A 13,840-nucleotide genomic window follows, 5' to 3' on the forward strand; every position below is an offset into this window, starting at 1 on the left:
GATCTTTGGACGCTCCCCAAGTTATTTTTGCCAGATCCAAACCCTTGCCCACACAATCTGGAGCCCTTGCTACAGTTATAGGACAGAGAAAATCAAAGTCGGTGAAGTCAGGGCCAATTTAAGGTAACAGTAAGAAATAAGAGCATTTTTTAAATTATAACTTGCTGACTTTACGCCACAGCAAGAGACTTAATAGCTGTCAAGAGAAGTGATATTTTCTCAAAATGACAAGGAAATTGGCATTTTATAAAACCAAAGCTCAGAAGGACTCTCCAAATCTGTGGGTCAAACTACTGCTAGCTTGCTTCTATGTTGACCTACCAGTAGGTGGCACTGTGGCAGTAAGAAATTTCCTTACTATTATGGAGGCATTTGATGAAAAGTATGGGGACATTCAGGCCAATCAGAGAAAGAAACTAAAGCCAAAATTGAGTTATTCACAGGTAAAATGTAACAGACTATACTGAAAAGCATGACATTTGAAGATCAAATTACAATAGCATCTAAAGAGAATGAATATTTTTTATTAAAGATATTTATTATTAAAGAAGGCTTTTAGACTACCGTTGGATAGTTTGTGAACTGGATTTTCAGCCAATGGGAGACAGGCAGGGAACATATTTTTTTTTAATTTTTTTGTGAGATTGATTACGCTTCTTTCTGAGTTACTTAATATAAGCATATACTATAATTGGCAACAAAACAAACTATAAACCCCATCCTACCACTTATCCAAAAAAAAGCTCCTACATTAAAGAAATGGCCTGACTTTGATCATGTGAGGCTGTACCCACACTTCATCAGTGCTACCCCCAGTATTTTGTTCCCAGCTATCGCCTTCAAAACTTTCCAGAAAATTCAATGAAACTGCAAAGTTTTGATGATTTCTTTCCTCTTTGCTCTACCCTACACACTAAAGCATTAATGGCACACCTGCTATGAGCTTAATACTCTTCTTACCTCTAGGGGAATATTTATAAACTTATTTGAGAAGCATTATTCATCAAACTACCCCAGGAGAGCAAAGGAGGGAGGAAAATTATTTACCCACCACAGGATTCATTTACATTGGATCAGAAAGCTTCAAATATCTTTCCCCAGCCCATCTAAACTCTTTCCAAAAAGGAATGAGAAGAGAGAAGGGAACACCAAATCCATGGCTTGGTCATCTACCTACCAAAATGTACCAGAGAAACTGAAAACAACCAGAGTTGCATTGGTAATACTTAACCAATGGTCCTTTAATCCTGATACTAAGCAGCTATCCGGTGATGTGTTCATCACTAATAACATGTATTATAGAAAGCTAAAGCAAGAAGGTCAATACTTCCTTCAGGAGACTGGCAGCCAGAAGAATGAATATGACATCAAGCTCCAAACCAAACCAGCAGCCTGCCAAGAAGTACTAATGTCCATCCGTTTCCAGGACTGAGAGACTTGGACTTGCCTCAGTTGTAATATCACTTTCCTTGAACCTATTTCACTAGTATCCCTTACAATCCACCCAGAACATTACATGGCAAAATAGGATCATCAGCAAAAAAGCCTTGGGAAAGAGCCCATCTCTCAACACTTAAATCTGTGTTGCAAACACAGCCCCACTGAGCCTGAGCTGGACGTAAAGATGGGGGATGCTGTATTGAGGTGGTGAGACCACATGCCAAATGTGTGTGAACCCAGAGACAGTGGGTGCAGCATACTGCTGGGAGACTCCAGGGGCAGGCCTGGCAGATGGCAGATGGCCGTGGGCTGCCTCTTCTTGATCAGGGGAGTTAGGTAATTTACAAAGTGAAGAGGCAGAACCCCAGAGTCCACAGCCCATCACCCAGATGCATGCTTTATTTTTGTTTAAATGCAGTGTAGACAGAATCACTGCTTGGGCAGAGACCCCTTCATCCCATCCACAGTCATGAATGAATGTCACCACCAGCTGTGACAGTCCTAGAACCTCTTCATATATGGGTTTAGAGAGGCAGTCGGGTTAAATTCAAGGATTTGACATGTGTTTGCCTAGCATGTTATATATAAGACTGACAAAGCATCAGTTGTTCTTATCAAAGAATGAGAGGTGCTGAAGGATATTGGGGACTCAAGACTATTTAAGACCCCCAATATGCTGCCCCAGGCAAGTGTCATATTTAAATATATGCATTATTCTGTGCCTTCTTGGATTCTTTATTGTCAATTTGACATCCATTCATCACAGAGTCAATTATCTTAACTATATTTTCTGTATTCTTGATGCTTTGGCATTTGGGGACCTTACAGACTGCCCCTGCCAGGCGAGCTAATTCCTAAAGATAATAACAACTTGCCCACGAGCATGCCTTTCACACACAAACCAGCCAATCCTACATTTATATCCCCGACCACCTCCTTATCTAACTCTCACATGGCAAGTCAAAATTTCCCTTGCCCTAAATCACTCCAGGGCCAGGAGCCAGGCAACTAGAGACCACCCCTATAGCCCAAAGCCCGGCCGAACTATTTAAACTAGCCAGTCTTAAGCTGTTTACCCTGCCCTGCCTAGCCTTTCCCAAGGAAACCCCAAATAAGGCTCTGGCCTAGACTTTCCCCTCACTCCTGTCTTCTGTCTCCTGAACACGCTGGTGTTTGCCCCTGTGACCCTGCGTGGTGTGCAGTGACCCCCTCTCTGGGACCTGCAAGTAAAATCAACTTCCTCCTGCCAGGCCTTGTTCTTACATCCTCCTTGGCCGTATGGACCGTTGCATACCATACCCGACATGTACATTCTTAGAACAGACATCAGCAGGAAGAATAACTTTGATTTGTAGTACAAGGAACCAGGAAAAAATCTGAATCAATTAGGTTTGTATCACCCAGTTCTAAGCAACTGGTCACAGTACTTACTTCATTGTAGGCTGTATTGCACAAGGGATGTTTTAACAGTATGTGTTTTGCTAGTCTCAGTCTGGCTGCAGCCACACAAGAAGGATGTGGATCCCTCTACATGGCAAGATCGCCTGGCTGCCAGCCATTGAAATTTCATGCTTTCCTGTCCTGAGGCCTCTTTCATTTCATTTAGTAACTCTTTCTACATTCAGCAACAAAACTCAAACATAGCTGAACAACCTGGCTGGAAATGGGGGAGGAAACAGCCTGGATTTCAGTTTGTGGGGGAAAAAGGTGGGTACTTCTAAGAACCCACCCAAAGGGAGTTCATTTGCCTTAAAGAAAACCAGGGAACTCTATTTCTGAAACAGATTAAGAAATGGACTACTGAGATAACATCTGAAAACTGATATTGTCTCTTGCTGAGCTGGCAAAGCCCCAAAAGAGGAGTGATGATTCTTCAATTGTTAACAATTACTACTTTGTTACTAAGAGACAAGGGAAGTGCATTGGCTCCTTTCTCAGCTTACATTTACGTTACAGAAGCACACATGCCTCCTGGAAAAAATGCCTGGCACTGTGCATTGTTCGAGTTGTACCTACCACTGCATCTTGTAGCAGATTTGTGCTGTCCTGTATAATATCCATTCACTTTGAGTGGGAAAAGATCCTGTTTGTTCTTGTAGTTCTGAATTGGGCAAGTAACCAGTATAACGTTGCCTTACTTTGGGAGTCTTTATACTTATCACTACAAGTTATCAATCTATACCCTGTGGTTATTCATCCCATGAACCCACACATCGTGCTTCTAGCTGCAATGAGATGCTTGTTATAGGGACATACCTTTGCTTTACCATCCTTTTATCCGTAGGACATAACTGCCCCTAAAAGTTCTAAAGAAAGAAAACAGCATGCTAAGCCATGCCTGTCTTTGGAAAAAAACAAGTTTTGCCCATGGAAATATTTACAGCTCTGCTTGCCTGATCTGTAGAATTTGAACTGGGTCGCAAAGAGTGTAGGTAGGTAATGCAGGGCGTGGAGAAAGGTGACTTGCAGTATATTGCCCTGTCGGCATGATTGGCATTGGTATTTATTCTGTATCCTTTCAAGTTATGATTATAAGGCAAAAGACTCAGATTCTCTTAAGCCCCCAGAATGAAGAGCATCACTAGTAAAACAACAGTCTCCTGTAGTTCTTTGTTCTTGCCTTTTGGACATGCAAGTATGTCCATTTAGGGCTTCTGTAAGTATCAAGGAGCCCTCTTCTCTTGAAATTTAAACCCAGGATAACTAGTTATGTGATACCAGAGAGGAGCAGCTTGAATGTGTGGAATGTCCCTTTAGCTACATCAATAAAACATAGCACGTATCCCTGGTATAAAATGGGGATATACCTGGGAAAGCCAACCTGGTTGTAAGAGGGCGTGAAGAGAAAAGTCAGCTGGTTAGAAGTTGCTGTTTTAGTGTTACTTGTTTGTTGGTTGTTTTTTGTTATTGGGTAGACGAATCACTCTTTTTTTTATATCAGCTGGACTGAAAAATGACTTTGAGGTTCCCCCCCCCCCCGCCGCCATTCACTTCTAATTTGCTTCCCAGGGAAATTAAGACATGTGACAAGTCCAAAATGAAGATATTTTGGAATTTGACGAGCTATTTTTTAATTTCTTCATGGCTGAGCTGCAAATTTTATTAGATAATGATTTGTTTATGGTTACTCACCAGCCATTGTAATGTGCAGTGTTTAGAAATGTGACTTCTCTCAGGCCTTCTGCTTTATATTTACTCCTCCCTTCTGCTGTTCTCCAGTGTAAGTCACCATCATGCATGGTACATATTCTTACCCTCCTCTTTTTATGCAGAGGATTTGGGTTGTCTACAATAGCCTTTTGATTGTTGAGACGAGAGATACCCTCAGTTTACCTCTGTTACCGAAAGTTACATAAGCACAGGGAAGAAACGGTCTCAAGAACCAGACCTCATGAAAACCTGCAACATTACCTGGGACAGTTAGCGGCTATAGTGGCTAAACAGCGAGTCTGTTCGTCCATCCTATGACCAGTTCCTCGGCAACTGGCTTCCGTTGTTCCCAGGTTAACAGCTCTGCCATACTCATGGCTCGACCTCTCTCTGTGAGATTCTTTCTCTCCCCACTTTCTGCATTCAGCTTTAAAAGACAGAATCAAAATATGTTCCATTCATTCATCCAGCAACCAGCAAAGTGTCACTGGTGTGCAGAACAAAACGTAGGCGGCTGCTGCCTTCCAGATGCCAGGCTGCTTCTACTGTTAGCACGATTATGTGATGAGAAGCTGCCAACGTATGCATTTCTGGCAGTTTTCTTCAGGTGAGACTGTAGCTAGGCAGGTACAGCATAGACTTTTCATCTCTAGCAGAGTCTTAAAATATAAAACCATGTGCAATAGAATAATAAAATATAAAGGGAAAATCAAGGCCGAAAAAAGATATTTCAAAATCTCCAAATATGAGACCAAAGAAAATTACTATAATTGAGGTTAAATTTGGTTCTGAATTTCCTAACAACCAGGACAAAAAGGGAAGTGTGATAAATAAAAGTATATAGTTCTCATTATAAAGGAGGGAGAAATACTCTGGGGGAAAATTAAGCTTTTTACTAGCTCTTACTCCAAAAGAAGTATTTTCATACTTTAGGTAGAGGACACTGGATGAAGTAATAGTGCTCTCAGCAACCTAACATAACAGAAGTAGGCCGTCTTTCTTGGCATGACCAACATGAAGGCAAAATATTTCAGTGCAAATCAATGAAGACGGTTTTGTGAAGGACAAAACTAACGTATCCTTAGTTTCTTTGTGGCCCAGCATAATCCAAGGGTAAGATTATTGGTTATTTAGAGGACTGGATGGATTGCATGTGCCTTAGACAACCCGAAAATATGACTTCTCTCAATTGATTGCTTAGTAAGAGCTCGGTGTGCTCTCAGGCAAAAGCCCAGACACCTAGTCTTCTACTTTACTGGTTGAAGATGCATCTATATGCTTTGGAAAGCAGGTGACACAGGTAACATCTTGTGAAAACTGTGGAAGCTAAGCGATAGTCTCACCCCAATCGTACGGCATATTTCTTCTCTGTGCCTTTATTTGTATGTAGAGTTTCCTGTGCCTGCACACCATTGCCTCCTCTTGCCCATTCGCATGCCCAGTCTGATAGAGACACTTTCTGACTGTGCTCCAATGAAATTCTGATTACCTCTACTGTGACACTTACAGCACTCTAGTATCCTTAGGGATTACTTGACTGTTTCCTCCATTAGACTGTAATTCCCTGGAAGGCAAGGGTCAGCTGTGATTTGACTCTGAAACCCCAAGGCTTAGCATAGTGCCCAGCCCATAGCAGGGACTTAAGAAATTCAGATCGAATAGATGAATGAGTGGATTTTCATATTTCTGTCTTTGTGTATTCTCTTTGGCCATATCTGGAATACCTATCCACATATGCAAATGCTTCTTATCCTTTAAGGATCCAGTTAAGTTTTGTCCCCTCCAATAATCCTTACTCACATAATTCCATGTATCTTGCCATTTTTTAAATCCCTAGACCACTTACATTTTATATCACAACGTTCAACAGTTCGCTGTATTTTGTCATCTTTTATCACTACTTAACTTCTAGGGTGAACTGTCTCTTCAGTGTGACCAGAAACTCCTTGAAGGCAGGATTACGTTCTGTAAATTTCTTAAATTCCTAGCAACATCTAAAATACTTCATTACTTTGTAATACCCGCCCTTAAGAAAAGAATACATAACACACATAAAATTTTTCTGGAAAATAGTTTATTCCCTCTATTCTTCTGGCTTCAAGTAAAATGCTTAACCTCAGAAGATGAAATCTTTCAATGAAAATTTCACAAATAATGCATTCTATTATTAAATAATCTTCAAAATTAGAATCACACCTACCTTATAAATTACCTAGTATTTCTAACCTACTTCTGGCAATATTTTAAAACTACTTCCTATAAAATAAAGAATGACTGGTCATTACCCTTCAGATAACAACCTCATACACATTCATAACCTTGCTATATTCTGTTACAGTGAAGAATTCAGGATAAAGATGTTCTATTTTAGACCACATCCAAGGATCTCATTATAAGGGAACAAAGTTAAAATGAGGTTTAGTTTTTGAAAAACATTATCCTTCAGCTTTTTTTTTTCTCTATACCAACTAATTGGGGCACTTTAACTTTATCACACAGATTAGGTTTTGCTTTTCAAAACTGAACTGTCTTTTTTATTCTCTCCCGAGCTCTCCATGAATTCTTCAGGCTCCTCTTAAATTGTACAGTACCTGAAACTGAACACTGTACCCTAATATTAGAGCTCTGCCTAGTATTGATTATAGTTTAAAATTTATCATTATGGTTCTGGAGTCATATGTTACACTTTTTATTTGTTTGTACTATGTTCTCGAAAACAAAACTAAAGTTCTCTCAACCCTTATTACCTTTCACCTTCCTTCCTTCCTCTTCCTTCAAGTTCAGTGCCATATGGTAGTATCACTGTCATCGTCGGTTACAATACCTAACTTTTGTAAGAATTCCAGTGTAAACTAGGAAGAGCATAACTCTGAAGTTAGCGTGACCTGTCTGGGCTCCACCACTTCCTAGTTGGCAACCATGGGCTAATCACATAACCTCTTTGAGTGTCAGTTTTCTCATCTGTACAATAAGCATAAAAACATCAATCTTGCAGGACTGATGTAAAGATTATAGATTGCCTCAACAACAAAAACCAATCAACCTGATTTAAAAATGGGCAAAGGACTGGAATAGACATTTCTCCAAAGATATACAAATGGTCAATAAGCACGTGGAAAGATGCTCAACATCACTAACCATAAAAGAAGTACAAATCAAAATCATAATGAGATAACACCTTATGCTCATTAGGGTGGCTACTATTTAAAAAAAAAAGCAGAGGGCTTCCCGGGTGGCGCAGTGGTTGAGAATCTGCCTGCCAATGCAGGGGACACGGGTTCGAGCCCTGATCTGGGAAGATCCCATATGCTGCGGAGCAACTGGGCCCATGAGCCACAACTACTGAGCCTGCGCATCTGGAGCCTGTGCTCCACAACAGGAGAGGCCGCGACAGTGAGAGGCCCGCGCACCGCGATGAAGAGTGGCCCCTGCTCACTCAACCAGAGAAAGCCAGAGAAAGCCCTCACACAGAAACGAAGACCCAACACAGCCAAATAAATAAATAAAATGAATTTATATTAAAAAAAAAAAAGATTTAAAGAAAAAAGCAGAAAATAACTAGTTTTGGCAAGGATATGGAGAAATGGAACTCTTGTGTGTACCATTGGTGAGAGGGTAAAATGGTACAGCCTATTATGGTGGTTCCTAAAAAAATTTTTAAACAGAATTACCATGCAATTCAGCAATTTTACTTATGTGTATGTACTCAAAAGAACTGAAAGCAAGGTCTTGAACAGATATTTGTACGCCCATACTCATAGCAGCAGCATTCACAATAGCTGAAAGGTAGAAACAACCCAAGTATCCATCAATAGATGAATGGATAAACAAAATGTGGTTATACACATACAATGGAATATTATTCAACCTTAAGAAAGAAAGAATTTCTTACACATGCTGCAACATGGATGAACCTTGAGGACATTATGCTGAGTTAAATAAGCCAGTCGCAAAATGACAAATACTGTATCATTTCCACTTATGTGTGGGACCTAGAGTAGTCAAATACATAGAGACAGAAAGCAGAATGATGGTTGCCAGCAGCTGGAGGGAGGATAGAATGGAAGTTATTTTTTAATGGGTACCGAGTTTCAGGGTTTTTTAATATTATTTATTTATTTAGGCTGCACTGGGTCTTTGCTGCTGCACGCGGGCTTTCTCTAGTTGCAGTGAGCGGGGGCTGCTCTTCGTTGCGGTGTGCATGCTTCTCATTGTGGTGGCTTCTCTTGTTGCAGAGCACGGGCTCTAGGCGCGCAGGCTTCAGTAGTTGTGGTGCACGGGCTCTAGAGCGCAGGCTCAGTAGTTGTGGCGCACGAGCTTAGTTGCTCTGTGACATATGGGAACTTCCCGGACCAGGGCTCGAACCCATGTCCCCTGCATTGGCAGGTGGATTCTTAACCACTGCACCACCAGGGAAGTCCAGAGTTTCAGTTTTTTAAGATGAAAAGGGTTCTGGAGGTAGATGGTGGTGATGATTGCACAAACATGTGACTGTACTTAATGCCACCAAACTGTTCCCTTAAAAATAAACGTTTAAGATGATAAATTTTCCCCCTCCCCTCACTTCTGACAACCACCAATCTGTTCTCTGTATCTGTGAACTTGGTTTTTTGTTTTTGTTGTTGTTGTTTTTTTTTCAGATTTCACGTATAAGTGAGATCATACAAGTATTTGTTTTTCTCTGTCTGATTTATTTCACTTAGCTTAATGCCTTCAAGGTCCATCCATGTTGTCACAAATGGCAAGATTTCGTTCTTTTTTATGGCTGAGTAATATTTTGTTGTGTATACCTACCACATTTTCTTTATCCATTTCACCCACCAATAGACATTTTGGTTGTTTTCATATCTTAGCTATTGTAAACAATGTTGCAGTGAACATGGGTTGAATATATCTTGTCCAGTTACTGTTTCCGTTTTCTTCAGATAAATACCCAGAAGTGGAATTGCTGGATTATGTGGTAGCTCTATTTTTGATTTTTTTGAGGAACCTCCATACTGTTTTCCACAGTAGCTATGCCAATTTACATTCCCATCAGCAGTGTACAAGAGTTCCCTTTTCTCCACACCCTCGCCAACACTTGTTATTCTTGTCATTTTGGTATTAGCCTTTCTCACAGGTATTAGGTGATATCTCATTGTGGTTTTGATTTTCATTTCCCAGGTGATTAGTGATGTTGAGCACCTTTTCATATACCTGTTGTCCATTTGTATGTCTCCTTTGGAAAAGTGTCTATTCAGAGTCTCTGCCCGTTTTTAAATTGGATTGTTTGGTTTTATTGTTATTGAGTAGCATGAGGTTTTTTATGTTTTGGATATTAATCCCTTATCAGATATATGATTTGTAAATATTTTCTCGCATTCCATAGGTTGCCTTCATTTTGTTGATAGTTTCCTTTGCTGTGCAGAAGCTTTTTAGTTTGATGTAGTCTCGTTTATTTTTCCTTTTGTTGCCTTTGCTTTTGGTGTCCAATCCAAAAAATCATCACCAAGACTGATGTCAAGGAGCTTATTACTTCCTATGTTTTCTTCTAGGAGTTTTACAGTTTCAAGTCTAATGTTCAAGTCTGTAGTCCATTTTGAATTAATTCTTGTGTATGGTATAAGATAGTTGGTCCAGCATCATTCTTTTGCATGTGGCTGTCCAGTTTTCTTAACACCATTTATTGAAGAGATTATCCTTCCCCCATTGTATATTCTTGGCTCCTTTGTCCTAAATTAATTGGTCATATATGCATAGGTTCATTTCTGGGCTTTCTGTTCTGTTCCATTGATCTATGTGTCTGTTTTTATGCCAGAACCATACTGTTTTGATTACTGTAGCTGTGTAGTATAGTTTCAAATCAGATAGCATGATGCCTCCAGCTTAGTTCTTTCTCAGGATTGCTCTGGCTCTTCAGGGTCTTCTGCAGCTCCATACAAATTTTAGGATTGTTTGTTCTATTTCTGTGAAAAATGCCATTGGAATTGTGATAGGGGTTGCATTGAATCTGTAGGTTGCTTTGGGTAGTATGGACATTTTAACAATATGAATTCTTCTAATCCAGAATTCTTCTAATCAGATATTCTGAGCACAGAATATCTCTCCATTTATTTATGTCTTCTTCAATTTCTTTCATCAAAATGTTATAGTTTTCATTGTACAGGTCTTTCACCTTTTTGGTTAAATTTATTCCTAGGTATTTCATTCTTTTTGATGCAGTTGTAAATGGGATTGTTTTCTTAACTTCTCTTTCTGATAGTTCATTGTTAGTGTATAGAAATTCAACGATTTTTGTATGTTGATTTTGTATCCTTAAACTTTACTGGATTCATTTATTAGTTCTAATAGTTTTTGGTGGAGTCTTTAGGGTTCTCTGTATACAATATGCCATCTGCAAATTGTGATGGTTTTATTCTTGCTTTTTGATTTGGATGTCTTTTGTTTCTTTTTCTTGTCTGACTGCTCTGGCTAGACCAGTACTATGTCAAATAAAAGTGGGCATCCTTGTCTTGTTCCTGATCTTAGAGGAAAAGCTATCAACTTTTCACGGTTGAGCATGTTAACTGTGGACTTGTCATATATAGCCTTTATTATGTTGAGGTATGTTCCCTCTATACCCACTTTGTTGAGAGTTTGTATCATAAATGGATGCTAGTTTTGCCAAATGTTTTTTCTGCATCAATTGCAGTGATATAATTTTTATCCTTCATTTTTTTAATGTGGTGTATCATGTTGATCTGTGGATGTGAAACCATCCTTGCACTCCTGCAGTAAATTCCACTTGACCATGGTGTATGATCCTTTTTATATATTGTTGGATTCAGTTTGCTAATATTTTGTTGAGGAGGATTTTTGCACCTCTGTTCATCGGGCCTGCAATTTTTGTTTTCTATGGCATCCTTGTCTGTTTTTGGTATCAGGGTAATGCTGGCCTCATAAAATGAGTTTGGAAGTGTTCCTTCCTCTTCTATTTTTTGGAAGAGTTTGAGAAGGATTGGTATTAATTCTTCTTTAAGTGTTCAGTAAAATTCACCAGTGTAGCCACCTGGTCCTGGACTTTTGTTTGTCGAGAGGTTTTTGATTATTGATTCAATCTCATTTTATGTTACGTGTATTTTACCACACACTAAAAAACTGTAGATTCTGTATGTAATGCACCTAGTACAGTGTTTGGCACATGATAGGTACTCAATAAATGGTAGTTCTACTGTGGTGTCACCATTCAATGCCCATGGCTTCATTAGTTCCCATTATGATCCTTGAGGTCATATTGTTGTTAAATATTATTTAAAAAGTTAGGTGCCCTAGAAAACAAACTCTAAGATGTAGATTAGCTTGCAGGAAGTTTATTAAGGAGTCCTCTTGGGATCAGCACCTTTAGAAGGAAAGGGAATGGAAGGAAACGGGATTGGACAATGGGAGAAGTTGCCCTGTGATGCAGTGACAAAGGACACCGAATTTGGCCCCACAGGACACTATAAAACTGAAATGGCCTTTCAGCTTTGTGAGTTGTGGTGAGGGGGCTGGGATACAGCTTTTATACTTAATCTGTGTTTATCTGTCCTTGGATATGGGCTGCCTGGGAAGAAGGACATGCCCTTGGGTAATGGGGCAGTTTCCAGAGAGAGCTGAGGGCAGCAGTGGAGATGGGGAATGTCTTTCATTTCTGAAGGGAGGAGAGAAGGGAATGTGCATTACTACAACAAAAATTTAGAAGTAAAACTCAGGTTTCAGTGCCTCCTAGTCCATTCAGGCTCATTTCCAGTCCTCTGTATTCATGAGTAAAATTTCCATGTTATCATTCACGTCATTAAAGAAATAATTAGGGAACTTTCAACTGACTACAGCAATGCTTTTCAAACCATTGGTGGTTAAGAACTAGTTATTTTCCTTTCCAGTCCTTCATGGACTGATACTTTTATAAAATACACAAAAAATAAGTTACTGGATCAATTAAATAAGAAGACATCTTACAGACAAGCTCAAATTTATTATTATTAGATTCAACAGACATAAAATTGCTGTGACAATTTGCTATAAAGGTTTTAACTGCCTACTTTCAATCTCTAAACTTGTCTCATGTAGTCTAATAACAAAGAGTTCTCAAAACTGGTACCAATCTAGGACTCTACTCTAAATAATCCTGAGTTACAGGATTCTTATAAAACATTGTTGGTGTTCTAAATTGACATTGGCGATATATTGGATTAAATGAATGTTATTCTTCAATCTAGAGATCTGATCTTTGCTGTTCTTGGGCAATCCATAGTTCTCTTAAAGCCTGGCCTGAATCTAGGACTACTTATACCATCAGCATCACAGCTTCCAGGTATAAGGTAGTCCTAAGGCCATTACTTACTCAGGGATCTAATGGATGAAAGGAACAAAGACCATTTTCTTGTTTGACAAAATAAGAGTCATCAGTCCTATTCCCAGGACTAGGAAAAGTGACTCATCTCTTGTAATGCTCTTGGGACATATGATGTAGGGGTAGGGAGATAAGAGAACAGGGAAAGGAGAGCTGACAGAGTATATCCTTCAGTAAAGAAGTACTGGTAAAACAAAGGGGTCATGATACATTCAAAGAGTTTATGAAGCCTTCTTATCTAATTTGGGGAGTATGACCTAAGAGCTGTGGCCCATGGTTGTAGCTTCATTGATCTATGAATCCCCTGAAATTGTATACAGAACATCAGGTGTGCTGCATCTGTGTCTTTTTGGAGAGGATTCACAGAGTGACCCAAAAACTCATAATCATTGACTTACCTTCCTAGTTTGAAACGTGGGTTATATTTCCCTACTTGCAAGGATTCAAGCTCAAGTTACCAAACACTCTCACTTGGATCTACTCTACTAGTTTCTTAGTGCATCAACCCTTACCATCTCTCTTCTACCTCCGTTCCATTCTCACATCACTGTGGAATGAGCATTTCAAAATGCAAACTGTTTCTGACAAATACATACACACACCACCTGAAGCCCTTCAGAAAAGCTTACCATTGTTTTTAGGGTCAAGATAAAACTGGATAAAAGGTCTTACATGGCCTGCCTACCTTCCATTCTTACCCCACACCACCCTTCCTCCATGCTTTCTCCACACTAACCATCCTGGCCTTCTCTGAACTCCCTACAGTTCCTCAGTCCACAGAGCCTTTGCAGATGGCTGCTCTACCTGGAATGTTGTTCCCCTACTCTCAAGTGCATTTCCTTTCTCTGGCCTCTCTGGTTAGGGCATGTCCCCCTTCTACAGAGACCCGTGTAGCTCTCC

General features: G+C 39.7%; 1 protein-coding gene across 15 annotated transcripts in view; it reads left to right on the top strand.

Annotated features, from left to right (window-relative positions):
- TTLL5 (tubulin tyrosine ligase like 5) overlaps positions 1-13,840 on the top strand; it is a 305,509-nt gene that overhangs the window by 252,268 nt on the left and 39,401 nt on the right. The window contains exon 33 of one of the 15 annotated variants that reach the window (XM_089907984.1): positions 1-13,840. This exon is cut by the window's right edge and continues 38,673 nt beyond it. The exons of the other annotated variants lie outside the window; for them this stretch is intronic. Coding sequence (XP_089764110.1) covers positions 1-122 — 122 coding nt within the window. The 3' untranslated portion in view covers positions 123-13,840. 15 annotated transcript variants of the gene reach the window in all.

This window comes from Delphinapterus leucas, chromosome 2 (assembly GCF_059928025.1).
Source record: "Delphinapterus leucas isolate spDelLeu-1000000601 "Yukka" chromosome 2, BTC_Dleu_Yukka2, whole genome shotgun sequence".
Lineage (NCBI taxonomy): Eukaryota > Metazoa > Chordata > Mammalia > Artiodactyla > Monodontidae > Delphinapterus > Delphinapterus leucas.